Source organism: Perna viridis, chromosome 2, assembly GCF_037379345.1.
Source record: "Perna viridis isolate PV_CMFRI_1.1 ecotype Kerala chromosome 2, ASM3737934v1, whole genome shotgun sequence".
NCBI classification, from domain to species: Eukaryota; Metazoa; Mollusca; class Bivalvia; order Mytilida; family Mytilidae; genus Perna; species Perna viridis.
The window spans coordinates 28,971,126-28,987,926 of NC_142446.1; the positions used below are offsets into that span (position 1 = coordinate 28,971,126).

A 16,801-nucleotide genomic window follows, 5' to 3' on the forward strand; every position below is an offset into this window, starting at 1 on the left:
TGACTACTTATTTCTGTAAATTGCTAGCTGTCTTTTAACTGGTTCGCTTTCTTTTTTATCGAGTACCTTAATGCTTCGCTCTCAGTATTATTAGGACCAGTCAATCAATTGATGATAGAAATGATTGAATCGTTCATTAAGATTATTCATATCCACTGCTGATATTTTTCGAAGATCTCGTTAGCCAGGTATGAACTACTCTCCAAAATTAATTCCTCTCATTTCAGCCAGTCATGAACTTTACCCTAATGATTAATCAGAGCCTGGCAGTGGCAGAAGGGCTTTCTTCAACTTAACCTTTTTAGTCCTTCGCTGAGGCATATTCAGTAATTAGACTATATAAGCATAAGATTTTAATTATAATTTTATGAAGAAAGAGGTTTTCAACTAAAAACATTACAAATTTATTTTTCAAGTAAAAGAGTTATAATTTCCCATACAATTATACAAGTATGAATTGATTACCTAAATGAAACATTTTACAGAACCAACATTGGATTTAAAATAACAAAGTTATAAAGTTTTGAAAATTGAGATTCTAATCATGAAATTGACAATTGTTTATTTAGTTGTTTATTTGCCAACCAATTTGACACTTAATGATATGCAAATTAGTGAATATAACATCATTAATTAGATTGGCAAACTCTCCTATACGATATTTTCAAATTCAGTCAATTGTATGTTCTCAAAAGTCCTGAAATGTGTAATTGGAAGTTACTGTACCAAACTAATAAAAGGCTACTTTTCACTTTCCAGTCTCAAATTCTCTTTTTTCTGAAAACATTCAGTAGTTAAAACTTCACTTTAAGACTTTGGATAACATTTTGAAAGGTTTGATATTGATTATTGTTTCAAAAAAGAAATGTCAGAGTTTGAAGTCCTTACTGTACTATAGCACTAATCACTTGTACCAGCAAAGAATGGATACGATATTATCCAGACTGAAAAAGAAAGTCTCATAAATAGAATCTGATGCGCTTTAAATTTATCTCCCTTGAATATTTTAATAATATTACGGTGTTTTAATGTGATATATGTATAATAAAATTGTGCAAATAACAAAAATACCTGACTGATTTTGGGTATGGAAATTTTGGGTTACACATTTCGGTACTTTTGAAAACTGAAATTTGAATAAATATCAAATATTCATAATACAATTTAAAAATCATTTATTCTAGCCAAGCCATCATGTCATTTTGTAAATGTGTACAAATTATCAGCTAGAAATATCACATAAATAATGAAGAAATCAGCAAAATAGAATGTGGGTATGGGGAAAAATTGGTATGGTTCTGGTTACACTTTTCAGTATGTACCAGTATTTTATGTTTATCTTTCATTTTTTATATAGTCAAAATGCAGATTACAGAACATGAAAATATCTGATGAAAACGAAAATGTACATTTTTGCTAAGTTATCATATGTGGTCAGTGGGTTTCAAACTGTCATTTATGTGAACTTCTAACCCCTTCCTTACAGAGACTTGGTTTAAATAAACCCCATTCAGGGAATAATAATAACAAACAGCTTATTGGAGACATAAAACAACACACTTTGTTTCATTAAATTTTAAAAGCCAAAGTGTAGACCAAGCAGGAAACTTCAAGTTCCTTTGAAGATTTTGACAGTCTTACGATTTTAGGCTCTAACTAAGAGGGACAGACCTTAAAAACAATTGAATTTGTTGGAAATGCACTGCTATGATGTTATATTGCTGATGTCTCGACCAACAGGAATATCCAAAACTCTCTGTAACAAATACTGCACATGTGCATGTGCAATAAAAGTCCAAACAATCACTTCCTTACTGTATATATACCGCTGTGACATCTATGGCAGCACAGCCTGCACAAAGTCCTGTGCCCTAGACCACTCGCCCAGCTAGGCTATATAAAAATATAGCCTTCACTGTTTGGGTCTGTATCTAAACACATGTATATAGGGAACATCAGCCAGGCTTTTGCAGTTTCTTATTATGATTTAATTTTAATATATGATTTTAATGAGGCAGATGTAAATAGTAAGAGGGCAAAGTTAATATGGGAGGCGTCAATTATTAGCGGGCACAGCATTTCTTTTTTGACCAGCATTTGGTTTCATTGTAAAGGATGATTAATTTTAATACTGTTTGTCTTCAGAACTGATTTCTGGACTAAAGTGAAACAACATTGAAGCCATGTGTTGTCTTAATAAACTAAACAGTGTAGATACTTTTCAATTCTCTTTTGCTATTTAGGTTAGATTTTTTGACATTCATGACGTTGTTTTTAAAATGATAATTGAAGACTCTCTGTTGTTTTCTGTCTGTTTCAAGTCACGTCTAAACATTAAAGTTTTGTTCTATTCTGCAGCCAGCTAACTTGCACGTGCATGATGTTGTTGAGCTGTCCGCTCTTGTTGCAGCTTGAGCTGTGCTGGCTATAAGCTTGAACACAGGGACTATTATGAAGTGTTATAAAAGTGTAAAACTTTTGTACATCACTGCAATTCATAATATAGAAGTTGGAGGGATGTGACACATGGATACATGAATTATTCAGTAGTGGGGTTGAATGTCCAAGACCCAGGTTAATGAAATGTCCAAGGTCCTAGGTCAGAAATGGAGAGTCCTTGGCTTGAGTCTACTACTAAATTGAATCTGTGGAATTAAACCTAGGCAATGTTAGATCTGTCTGTAATAGAGATTTGACTAAAAACCCATTTTTCTGTCGAAAGAGCTTTCTGCAGATTTATATTGTTGCTACCAGTTGTTTCTTTATTTTCAAATTTGTGAGAAATTACACATTTGTAGAATAAATTGTCAACAATGTATTGCCTTGATACAAAGATGGCAGAATTACTATGGGATTATGAAATCTGATTTAGTTAAGGAAATCAACTGTTAGTGAATCTTTATTGTTTTTTTTCTTTCAGTCAATAAATATGTAATTAATTGGCAAGGAAGACAACATTGACTTAAGGATAAAACTTTAAAAAAAGTGCTGTTTGAATCAATATAGTGATCAAAGTGGCAATAGGTCAAGGTCTCTATAGAAATCATTCAATCCTAAGTGAATATTCAGTTGTTTTTATGTAATGCACACTCATTAAATACCTTAATGTAAAAGTAATTATTTCTGCTTTGTCTTCAATATTTATAAAAATGTCAGTAAAAAGTTTAAACTTGCATCTCAAATACATGTAGGGTATAACACTTCAAACAAGTGAATGCTATTAGAGAAGTGATCCCAATCTTAAAATATTAACTATTAAAAAATTAAAATCTGATTTTAGACATTTGTTTATTTATCAGTATGACACTGGATGAGGAAAGAAAGAAATTAGTAGACAAAAAGAAAGAGAAAGACAGTCCACCAACAAAAGTAAGCTTGGACATTCAAAAGATAAAGCATCTGGCAAGGTTTTTAACTATAAATGATAAAAAAAGTTTGTTGATACAAAGTCTTATTCATTTCTATGTTTACATTTAAGTAAATGTAATTAAAAGAAGCAATAAGTCTGAATGTCTTAAAGATTGATGCAATCACCAACCAAAAACCGGTAAATATACATATACCAGCACAAGCACTTCAGCGTATACAAAGTCAACCATGTGTAGGTATATAACAAAAACATATATTACATGTATTAGTTACACAGTCAGTGAGTAACCTAATGCAGTATATACAGTGTCTGTAAAAAAATCTTTTAGTCTATGCAACTTCCTGGCACTATTAATACTGTATTAGTTTACCAGCACACAGTCATATAACAGTATTTTGTCAATTAGATGAAAGATAAAAAAAAAAAATTATCCAGTCAGAAAGTGTGTCACTTCAGAAATCAAATTATTGACTCATGTTTTTCCCTTCATCTGTTGTTTGGGCAAAACATTTTCCACAAGAGAACTTACTGTCAAATGTTGAAATATATATGTATATAAATAAAGCTTTCACTTACTGTGGAACAAAATTTGATATAATACATTTTGTAGTAGTACCCAAGTCAAGAAATAAATAAAAGTTCTATCTAAATCATTTAGGTAGTCATTAGAAGATTACCACCAAGTTTAACTCCAGAAACTCTGTTGGAACAATTGTCTCCCTTGCCTAGCCATGAATTCTACTTTGTTAGAGCTGATATGAGGTTTGTTTTTTTTTTTATCTCTCTATCACGAGTAAATCAAGAATATGAATGATAAAATTTGTGTGTTGCAGGAGGGAATTTTATCATAAAATATTTTAAGCATGAGCTGGTTAGCCTTTTATTTTTGATCTTTTTTCCCATATATTTATTGACCAGTGCTGAAAACAGAAACTTTTTTGTTTGTGTTAATATAATTTCAATGAAATACAAGATGGAGAACAGTGGTATTTTTAGACACTTACTTTATATTTTTTTCATGACTTTCTTTATCACACTTTTTATTTGCAGCTGTTTTTTTTTCTTTTGGCTAAAAGTAAATTTTAACATTAGAAGGTACAATATGAGAATTAAGAAAAACAGAGATCAATTCAAACTATTTCTTCAAAGTCATTGTTGAGGAAGAGGAAAATGGTTATTGAATTATGTATAGGAGTAGTATTATAAATTGAATGTCTTATACTGTGTGGTGATACATTATTATTTATATATACAGCCTTGGCCAAAATGCCTTCACTAGGGCATACATAAATTTCCAGAGCTATGAGGATGTTTACAAGTTTAGAGACCAGTTTGATGAATATGTATTTGTTGATGGTAAAGGTATGTACCCACTACATAGATATTTCAAACTGTGTATTCTTTATCATTTGTAATTTATAGAAAAAAATGTTTGCTGTAACAAAGCACATTTGTTGTTATCCTCTATAAGATTAATGGTGTTTCTAGAAAAGCTGAGGACGCTTACCCTACCGGTACACTTGGTCCATGCTTCCAGTTTTAGTGGAGTCCAAGTTGCTCATTTGCTTTCGTTACATTGTATATATTATTTTAGTTATTTTATGTTCTTTGTTGTGTATGTCTGTTTTCCATGTCTGTTCTTTGTCCCTGGATTACATTCTTTTGATGACCGCTAAAACCTTGGTTCCCTCTTTGGCTCTGGAAATCAGCAAAAGTAATTAATCTGGTTCCCTGACCCAATATCATAAGCAATTCTAGGATCGCTAGAAATATAGACTTTGGTCACCATCGATGGATATGCACAATATATGAGTAAGAGTAAATTGCTGCTTATGAAATAAAGTGAAAACCAGATGAAATTATTAAAATTTACTTAATTATTGTCCATTTAAATTGAAAGATAATATAAGTATTTGAAAGAAATATTTTAACGCCTCATTTTTAAATTTGGATATTGCAACATACCGGTATAAAAATAAATAAAATAACGTCATATCTGCTCAGCCAGTCAAAAGAAAGATGATGTCACTGGTGACCCAGGCTTATATTTGAGAGAAACTTATGGAATGAAAATATTTCCCGGGCTTCCTGGTTACAAAATTAATTTGTTCACAAAAATAAGCTGGTTAACAGTATGTTTTTGGTAAATAAACAACTGTCTTGGTGGTGTTTGGATAGCTTATTAGCCTCTAGTACAGTAGATGATGGGTTCAATCCTGGCCCATCATACCATGGGCCTTCAAAATTGGTAGTCATTTCTTCTCCTGCTATAAGTGGCATATAGGAGATAGCTTGACATTTGGTTGGTTTGGAGTCAGAATAATGTGTCTCAGTGGATTTCATGCCTACCTGCTATCTCGTACCTCTGTTAGATAACATTGGGTTCAGTGTGTCAAAGCAGGGTCTGTTCAATTGTCAAATGTTCCCGTCCTGAAATAAAAAACCTGCTTAATAAACCAAATAAAAACCCTGTGTACTACATGTAATTCCAAATTAAGTACCAGTCTATATAAAGTTCATACACTGCCTATGGTGATTCATGGTTTAGAAAACCCATGGAACAAACAATGCTTTTTTGGTCTACATATGCTATATTTTTATGTGAAAATAATCATTTCTGTATTTAGATCTGTATTTTTGAGAAAACCACACTTCTGATTTTTATTAAGACTGTTACTTAAATCTTCAAGAATCATGTTTGGTTCATCTACTGGTATACAGAACAAGTTATTGCTGTCATATCAAATAACATTGTTCTTATTGTCTCAAAATTTATGTAATTTGTTATGTTTTATCTTTTAAAATTAAGGTAATGAATATCCAGCTATTGTGGAATTAGCACCATATCAAAAGGTACCACGTAGAAAGCCGAAAAAACATGATGTTAAGATGGGATCTATTGAGCAAGGTATAATTTTTCACATTTATAATTCTTAATGCATGAATGATAAAAAGAAATAATGGTCTCACTAACCACTTCCGGGTTAAATGGCCACCCCCCTATGTAGTACCAAAAACACACTGAACCTAGACATATGCGTTGTAAGTACATTATTTGTGTGTATTATAATTAAAAGTAGTCAAAATAAAGCTGAGAATGTGTACTTTAATATCATATATGTAATTAACTACAAAAGTGTATGAATATTTGTTTATGTGTGAGTAATTTGCCTCCATGCTGTAAGTTAGCAGAACAGGTAAAAATGTGGATTTTCAGTATTATTTATTCAAGTAAATTTTGTGAAGAATTTCTACAATCATTGTAACATTAGCATAATGATTTTGAAAGCCATATTTTCCAAGCTTTCCAACGGTATGCAACTTTAAGATGTCATTTGTCCTGGGAATTCACAGTGAAACTTTGAAAATTACTTTTTGAACATGTAAAGTAATGGAAACGTTAGAAGTGGTTAGTGAGACCAATAGTAAGATCTATTATCTTAGATATCTGTATGTAAATAAAAATTTCATACATGTGCTTATCTCCTGGGAGAGTTAAATCTCCTATTTCTACCTTCAGCAAAGGAAATCAAGCTCCCATTTTAAAAACAAAAATTGTGAAAATACGATTTCAAGTGATTGTCATACATTTGATATCCAGTGTTAACACTCACCATGCAGAATTGTTTGAAAAAAATGTCTATATTTCGATATTTTGCAAACATGCAAATTAGTTGCATCATGGTGCTGATGCTGATTGTTTTATATAAGTTAAAGTTAAAGATCACAGGGTGGGGTGGATGGGGTGAGGAGGTGGTGGGAGTGTGTGTGGATATGGGCTGGAAAATGGGTCTATTGCCTGAAAATGACAGTCATATTTGGCGATTTTTTTGTCATTTTTCACCGAATGTGGTGCTCACCAGGGGTAAGACAGTGTCCAGAGTGCAATTTTCCAAAGCTTTTTCCCTTTGATGGTAATTCAAGCCAAAAATTGTTCATTACAGTTGTAAGTGGAAGGTCAGGGGTTCTCAGAGGGGTCACTCGTCTGGAAAAAATGAGGATTTTTTGCAAATTTTGGCTTCAGATTGGCCTAAAACCAGAAGTGGTTAGTATATGGGGTTGACATCGTGGGAGTGGTGAGAGACATCATATCATTATTCTATAGAAACCAGGTGAAATGAAACACCATGGATCCATTCTGTAGTTGTTAGAAGCCATGAAATGAGCCCTACCCTAATGTTTTGTGGCCTTCTTAACTCATGACCTCTTGTTCAGCTGTTAAGTCCTGATTTTTTTTTTTATCAAACTCTATATAAAATAGCCTCATTTCAAAGCACATTCACTCTGCTTGCATATGAAATCAAATTGTGGTTTCCAAAGTTAAAAATAAAATTGCCAGAACTCACAAATTGGAAAACAGTCCATAACCGTATATATAGGATTCCCGCTTGGTAAGGGTTAATACAATTTGAAAATTAATACATTATTCACTTAAATAAGCTCAGTTTTTTTTTAGGCTAATTAAGAAGTTAACTGTTTTGTTTTACAAATTATTGACAGGTGATATGTATTATAAAACACACTACAACAACTTAAAAGGTTGTTTAATAATTCAGCAAAAGGTGATCAAGATGGTTGAATGTCATCATAAAAGCACTAGTCACAGCATTTTGTTTTAGAAAAAAAACATGACCTATGGGTATTTTCAACATTTATCAGCAGTAAATATTTCCTTTGAAACTGCTTTGTGGATTGCTTCCATATTTTGTCAAATATAGTGTTATGATGTTTAAATGTGCTTACTACACTGCTAATTTGATGAGACAAATTTTGTAATCATTTTGGGATATATGTAATTTCAACTATCAGGCATGGGAAAAATATGGCAATGCATAGCAATTTTTGGTTTCATTTTTCCATGTGCAAAGTTTATTGCCCTTACCACAACATTGGGGATATCCTTAAGTGTCTCTTAAGATGACTTAATTTTATTACTCAGTATGTTTCATTTGAAATTCTGTTTGTTCTTTTACATGTAGGTATAGTGGTTTCAATTGGCAGGGTAGGGAATACTGCTACAATAAACTTTTGTGAAAAAAAGTTTTGATTGTCTCAACTGTAGAAGTATGATAATCAACAACTAGCAAATTAAGAATCTTTATTTATTTCATAGATCCAGATTATTTGAAATTTCTTGAGAATTTGCAAAATGAGGCTGCAGAAGAGACACAAACAATAGATGCCTATCTAGAAGAACTGGAAAGTAGAGAAAAGGACATGAAAGGTAGGAATGAATGAAGGATCACAATAGTGTGATATCTGTATTTTTTGGTAGAGGGTATAAGATTTTCATGTTATTTCATATGATTAGGTCAGTTTAACATGAACATCTAATGCGAGGTCAATGGTATTTAATGTATAGTTGCCTTAACATAAAAAAATCACACTTCCATATCTGCTTCATGAATATGCCCCTGCAGTCACTTTCATATTTTGAACAACAGTAACTGTGTACCACGTGCAAGACATGTCTCTGTGATTACAGTTTGTTGCTTTCTATGTTCAGCTAATAATGGAATAGTGAAAGTGACAACACCGTTGATTGATTACATTAGAAAGAAGAGAGAAGAAAAACGGCTTCTTTTACAGGTTTGTTATTGTACCAATGCATGTTATATATTACATTTGTACTAGTATGTTAATATGACATGTGAAATCTGAAGTCCTCAGCTTTCGACTGACTTGAACATATTCCTTACAGTTTCAATCTATTCATTTGTTAACTCACCTGGCCAAAGGCCATGTGAGCTATTGCCATCACTTGGCGTTTGTCTTCCGTAGTCGTCTTCTCCTCTGATACTACTAGACCAATTGGAACCAAACTTGGTATGAATGTTCCTTGGGGTATCTTGCATAGAATAGTGTGATATCTGTATTTCTATGGGGATTTCTGATCCGTCGAAAAAAAACATGGCTGCCATTACTAAAAATAGAACATAGGAACAGACAGTAGTTTTTTGCATATATCTCAAAAACCGTTAGGTTTAGCTAATTGGTGATCAGTTAAAGTGTTCAGCATGATGAGATCTATCTGTGGTGAAATTTTCAATGTAATCTGTTAAGCCATGTTGAAGTTACTGCCCTTTTTCGACATTTTTTTGCTATTTTTAATGATATTTCTTTAAAAAATCTTCACCTCTGTCACTACTTGATCAATTGAAACCAAACTTGGTAGGAATTTTTCTTAGGGTATCATGCGTAGAACTGATGTGAGGATTTTTGATCCATTGAAAAACATGCCTGCTGTTACTAAAAATAGAACATAGGGGTCAGAGAGTAGTTTTTGGCATATATCTCCAAAACCATTAGGTTTAGCCAAACTCTTTCAAATGTTAAAATGATCCCTATTATTAGGCCTTCAAAAGTCTTCTGGGTTCAAAGTTGTCAGGTGATTCCCTGTAAGAGTTATTTTCCTTGAATGATGAAAAATGACGTTTTTTTTTTTTGATGTTTTTTTTTTTACAGTTTTCAGCCAATATCATGAAAATTATAATAGATAGAAAGAAACTTTTGATTGCTAAAATGATCCTTATGATAAGTCCTGCCAAATTCTTCTTGAGTCAAAATTGTTGGACAACTCCTTGTTAAATTTATTGCCCTTGAAAGACTAACTTTAACCAGGTGAGTGATTCAGGCTTCTGGGAGCCTCTTTTTTTTGTTTAAAAGATTGATTTAAAAAATGTATGTCAGGAAGTATCTCTATTTTGGGAAAGACAATGCTGGGTTCGGGTATTACAGATATTAGTTTGCTGATTAGGCTATAGTATGCAGAAATTACATTGAGATTTTGCTGCATACATTTGTATATATATTTCCTTACAGAAATCTAGGGATGATTACAGGCAGGTGCCAAATTTATTTATTAACAAGCATTTTTGTGTCACAAATGGTCCAGGTTAAGTTTCAACGACAAGCATTAATTTTTCGTATGCAACACAATTTGGTGAACTTGATGATTTAATTATATAATTTTACATTGAGATGTCTATGGTTTTAGCATTTTTCAATTAGAAGATAAAAAGTTAGTAACAAAACACTTAATTCTGCTTCGTTTACTTTAAATGTTAGTCTGGTGGTTTTGCAGAAACAAAGAGAAGAACGGAAGAAGAAAGAATTAGAGAGAAGAAAAATGAGAGAAGAAGAAAGAAGGAAAAGAAGAGAGAAAGAACGTGAAAGAGATCGAGAAAGAGAAAAGGAAAAAGTTAGAGACAGAGAAAAGCAAAAGGAGAGAGATTCTGATTTAAAGGAAAAGTCTCAAGATGAACAGATATCAAAGGTGACAAGGAATTTTGGTTTGATTGGTTAAATAAATCAAAAATTAGAAAAGATATAAGTAAAACTATTTTTAAAAAAGAAGTCCTCTAAAGAATACATGAGGATACAATTAAAATGAGGGCATATGTGAAAGAACCACAATTATGACATAAAATAAATGTATTAAGAAAAATGATAAGTTAGTGATGAAGATTATGTCAATTAAAAAGTTGTATGGAATCATTTTCCCTTCAATTTAATGTTCATGGGTGACTTAAATTCACATGAGCTTATGTTGTCATAAAGGTTTACATATATATCCATGCTTTTATAGCAAGTATTAAGAAAAACAGATAAAGAAGTGGACAAAAAGGCAGAAAAAGATAACTTCAAAGATAAGGATAAAGATTCTAATAAAGACAGAGTTAAAGATGAAAAAACAGAAAGTAAAGCAAAAGACAGAGAAAATCTTAGATTTTCAAAAGAAAACAGAGAAAAGGAAAGGAGGGAAAAAGAAAAAAGAGAGAAAAGTAATAAAATTGCTGCAGCTTTACTGGATCAAAGACCAAAATCTTCTAAAGATGAAAAACCTGAAGAAAAATCAAAAACAGAGGAAAAGAAGGGATCTGATAGTGATAAAACAAAGAAGGAAACAGGAAAATCGGATGATAAAAAAGACTCTAAAAATTACAGAGATGATAAGGGTTATCGTGATGATCGTGGATATCGGGATGACCGAGGATATCGTGATGATAGAGGATACAGAGATGACAGGGGATATCGTGATGACAGAGGATATCGTGATGAAAAAAGCAGGTCAGGAAAGGATAGGGCATCACAAGGTCGTCCAAAGTCTGGAAGAGATTGGGATAGAGATTGGGATTATAGAGATAAAGGGTAATACACCTGTTGTAATAAATAAAAAAATACATAGGACCTAGTCTTGAAATGCATTATTTATAATTACTTTGTATTATTTTATGTCCAAAATGTGTTCACAAAAATATCTTGTTAAAAGGAGTAAAAAATAGCTGTTGGAAATGCCTTTTTGTCTGAACTTTTGTAAATCATTCATTTTGTATTTTTACACTAACTTACCTTGTATTTCATAGTTACTTTAAATATTTAATATTACTGACAAAACTAATTACAAAGTATCCTTAAAAGTTGATTTTGGGAAATATTTCTTGTAATATAGATACAGAGAAGAAAGACCTAAATCTTATGCTGGATCAAGTCGAGAAGAAAGGAAAAAAGCAGATACTGATAAGTAATTAAAAACAAAGTTATTTTTTTATAAAAGTTGATGTTTTTTAAAGAAATATACTGAATTTTAGGCATTGTACTTGTACATGTATTAATGTTTTTGTGTTTCATGGACAAACTTGTAATAGCATATACATCTTCAACCAAATTTTTTTTTGCACATAACTGCTGATGATATGTCACTTTTCAAAATGAATAATTCATAAGAATTTTTTTCATTAGGAAGTTGGGATTATAAAAAATTGTAAGGATTCAGGAATTTTTGTTAGTTAAGCACTTAATACTAAATACAAAAGGAGATGTATCAATTTTTATTTGTTATGCTGACGCACTTTGCCCTTCACTAACAATGTTTTTTTTATCTCTTAAGCTCAGTTATTGAGTTAAATTATCTTTCTAGAATGTTTGGATAAAAAAAATGATTTAAATTTTAATATAGTAGTCTAATTTTGTGCTCAAAGCATCACAGTGGATATCAAAGTAGATTTATCCATGTACACAATGTCAATTTTTAAAAATTAAAATTGGTAAGATACAAAACATTCAGAACTGGTTTTACTGTTCTTTCAATTGCTTTGATTTATCATGCCACATGTCAGTCTTGAAACATTAGTATTATTTTCTCTTCACAGAAAAGTTACGGCAAAAAAGGATCATTCATCCAGTTCAGAGAGGGAAATTTCAAAAGTAGGTTTTAAATGTGTGAATATAAGATAATTGACTAAAACAAGTCTATTTTTTATGAATAATGCAGTGGATACCTGTTAATTGCAATAAACTCAAAGAACAAAAACATTTCCCATCTTATCCATGTGAAAAATCCTCTTAATTGCATAAATATTTTTCAAATTTTACTAAAAAATTTACCTAAATAGGTAAAACAACAATATGTTGTTAGTGAAATACTTCTGTCTTAAGAAATTTGTTTTTACAACAATATTTTCTCTTTCCTTTGACTAGACACTAAAACAGGAATCTAATAATACGACAGAATATACCCCACATACACATTGAAAATATCAGGTATTTTCCCTTGAAATGACAATTTCTATTAATTTTTCACACAAATAAATTATGGGATTAACAGGAATATGCTGTATTTCATATGTATCAACTACATTTCATTTTGATTGGTCAGTGTTAGGGTATCAATTTTGTAACTTAAGTGGAAGGCCACTCATTCAAAATATGTGTAAAAAATTAAAATTACACAGTTTGATACTTTCCGCAAATAAAAGTCACCAGTAGTCAATAAGAAAAGATTATGGTTTGTGAAATGAGAGCTGAAAGCTCTGCCCTTGTTAAAACTGTTATACTACAACCCCAGGTAATGGTAGTAAGTGTATCATATTAAATAGGAAAAAAATAATAGAAACTGACTTAAACTTGGTTAAGACAGCTTTGCATACTGTGACATTTTTTTATATGTAGAATTTAGTTTTATGTTAATATTCTATTTCAAATTACAATTTTATCCTATCCTTTGCATTTTAAGAGTGATAGCAAAACTACGGATAGACCTATAGAAAAAAAGGTTCTTGATTCTAAAGACAAATCGGTGAAAAAGGACAGTTCCAAAACTGAAGTAATTGACTCTGATGTAAACATGCTACAATCAAGAGACACAGACAGCAGTAAAGAAAGTAAACTGAAATCCTCCGATAGCTTTGAGGATGAAAAAAAGAAAAAGAGGAAGGTATGTGACTTAAAAAATTGTAGCTGCATTTAAGAAGCTCATTAGGTTCTCCTGTGGGCAGTTATAGTTAAAACTTTTCTCCACTAAAAGTATTCAGTTTTCACCTGCTTCAACAATAGTGAAAGCAAGTCTAGTAGCCACTTGACTACATCCATTTGTCACACCTTGGGGGTTCATACTTTGTGTAATCTGTGATAACACAAGATAAAATATGATATAATTCAGGGTCAGACAAGTCTGACTACTGGGTTGGTGAGCCAATTGTATATTGTAAATGGTACCTACTTTGTGTGATCTGTAAATCAAAATATATTGAACTTTAATTATTCAAACTCTGCACAGTGCTTAGATACATATTGAAAATGTTCACCTCTATTATGGAGATTCCTTACATTTATAGCATGTTGCACTAGGCCATTTTTTTGCTTTTTTATGTTGTGGACAGTACCTATAGAACCAGTATTATTAAAACTTTGCAGTATTTTATACATGTTGAAGATGTACACCTTACGTTCTGGCAAAATTCCACAAAAGTTTTCCTACATTTTCTACATTTGAACAGAGCCATTTTGCATCACTTTATATTGTTGGTGGTACATGTACCAACTTTGTGTAATCTATAACTCAAAGAGTTTTTTACTTTGAACCATGTTCATATACATATTGGAGATGTGCAGTTCCTATCATGGTTAATGTTGACTCATATTTAATGACTTTTACATGTAGTTATCATCAGTACGTACTTTATTATATATTTCTGCATGTATTGAAATATGATGGTGACACAGGTTCCAAAATGTATTGTTTTTATTTTTTCTCCCTGATAACCTGAAATTGTTTTGTTCAATTTAAAAAAAGTTAATTTTCTTAACAGTGTTGGGCCATTTAAGCTATTGTCATCATTAACAATTTTTCAAAACTCTTCATCTCTGAAACTATTTTGGACCAATTTGAATTAAACTTGTTATGAATGTTTCTTAGGGTATTCTGCATAGAACTAGCGTAGGGGTTTTTGATCCATTGAAATACCTGACCGCCATTTCTAACAATAGAACATAGGGGTCAGACAGAAGTTTTTTGCATATATCTCCAAAATCATTTGATTAGCTAAATTGTGACTCGGTAAAAGTGTTCAGCATGATAAAATTTTATGTGGTCAAATTTTCTGGTAAATTAGTTAAGCCATATTGGAGTTATTTCCCTTTTTCAATGTTTCATTGCTATTTTTAATGTTATTACTTTCAAAAATCTTCTCCGCTACTACTAGACTAATTAGAACCAAACTTAGCATAAATGTTCCTAAGGTTATTCTGCATTGCACTGTTTGGGGTATTTTTGATTCATTGAAAAAATATGGCCTCTGTTACTAAAAATAGAAGAAAGATTCATAGAGATTTTTTAGCATACTGATAAATCTCCAAAACCATTAGGTTTAGCAAAATTCGGACTGGGTAAAAGTCTTCAGCATGGTGAGAGCTATCTGTGGTCAAATTTTGGTGTTAATTTGTTCAGCCTTGACTTTTTCCGCTTTTTTCAATGTAATAAATTTCAAACATTTTGACAGAATTAAATTAAAATTGATATGATTGTTCCTTAGATATGAACGTTGGGAATTTTTATCCAAGAAAAAAACATGGCTGCTTTTACAAAAAACAGAATGTTGCATATCAAGCTAAGTGAGCTTTTCAGGCTCTTTAGGGCCTCTAGTTTATTTTAAGTAAACAATGACATAACTATTTTATCAAATCACCATGGTGATCTTGAAGCATGCTTGTGTCTCAGACTAGTACAAAGCAATATGTTAATTGATCAAACGTGAATGAAAAACCACAACACCAGTCAGTTAATATTAAATCATTAAAAATCATATTTAACATTGGGGAGCAGTTGACCCAGGTTTCAACTTGAAAAAGTAAATTTGGATGCAATATACATGCCTTGGTGTGCAACATGTAAAATCTATTAAAGAAGAGAACATATTTTATTTCAACACTTTTTAGAAGAATTAGTCTGCCATAGAAATAAAAACTCAGAAAATAAGAAAGGCGGAACACTACTCTGTATCAAGCAGTTGAAGTCTTTTGCAGATTTAATCAGTTGATAAAAATGGGAGTTATATAGCAGTAATATTCTTTTTCTTATCTAAATGGCTATTTCAGTGATGTCATAGTTGATTTTTTATGGAAGTTGTGGCAATGTCACAAGACTGATACTTAAGAAATTTGTACTTACACTTGTCCCGATTTCTTCCTTTTGTGAGAGAAATTCATCATTTTTGTATTCTTATTCTGCTGCCCTGCAGGCTACACTCTTGAATTTATCACGAGTAGCAATCCCAAATATTCATTAGGAGAACCCATCAACCTTTTCCTTTCTGAGGACACAAAATTAAAATTTATCATTTACTTCCTAGGTTTCATACAGTCCATGTTTATTTTTCAGGAGAGACCAGAACGTGCAATATATGATCCCAGAAAGGCAGCAGAAAGACGTATGGGTGGTGCCAAATCAGAGGCACCAATAAGCAAAAATGGCAAATCTGATGACAAAAGTCTGGTAGATTGAAAGTAGATTAACAGTGTACTGTGCTCTCATGTTGTGTGACCAGAATTGGGAATTATGGGATTTATTTCGAGTCGGTTTTACAGTTTATACTTAATATACAGTTGTGTTCTGCAAATAAAACTGTTTGAACCAAATTGAATCTGCTATAAACCATCTAGCAGTGCATTTCTATTGTTTGTTAGTTCTATAAAATATTTTAAGAATATAACTAAAACATTGCATTTATATTATTATTCACTATTAAGTTGATTGGTATACACTTTCCCACTAATGGATCTGGACAAGGGAAATTTGAAGGAAAATCTATGCCATGTTACTCTTTCTAATATAGTGTAGAAAACTGTTATCATACAACCCCAAAGATTTTGGTTTGTTGTTTGTCTGGGATTGACATTCTCCATAATAACTGCAGTTCCATCAAACAAAATTTGAATTTTTTGATATGCTGAATCTCACTACATATTTTGGTTTTGGATTGCCAGCCCTGTTCATACAGAACAATATCAATATGATAACTTGATAACAGATAAGAAAAAAAATCCACTGACAATTTGCACTGCCAATATATCTGAAGAAACACTTTTTTGGTAAGGGGTTAGTCAGTTGTTTTTTTTTCTTTTTTTTGGTTGATGTAACACGAAATGAGAGAT

At 31.6% G+C, this 16,801-nt stretch overlaps 1 protein-coding gene across 1 annotated transcript; it reads left to right on the forward strand.

Moving 5' to 3' along the window:
* Window positions 1–31: 31 nt before the first annotated feature.
* On the forward strand, window positions 32–16,370 carry LOC148624519 (uncharacterized). The gene is made up of 13 exons (XM_088567159.1): window positions 32–188; window positions 3,300–3,369; window positions 4,029–4,132; window positions 4,626–4,732; window positions 6,180–6,278; window positions 8,484–8,594; window positions 8,877–8,959; window positions 10,455–10,646; window positions 10,959–11,521; window positions 11,823–11,894; window positions 12,523–12,577; window positions 13,386–13,586; window positions 16,029–16,370. Exons 2-13 carry the CDS (start codon window positions 3,301–3,303, stop codon window positions 16,149–16,151), a joined length of 1,779 nt encoding a protein of 592 aa, XP_088423285.1. The 5' UTR covers window positions 32–188; window position 3,300; the 3' UTR covers window positions 16,152–16,370.
* Window positions 16,371–16,801: the final 431 nt, after the last annotated feature.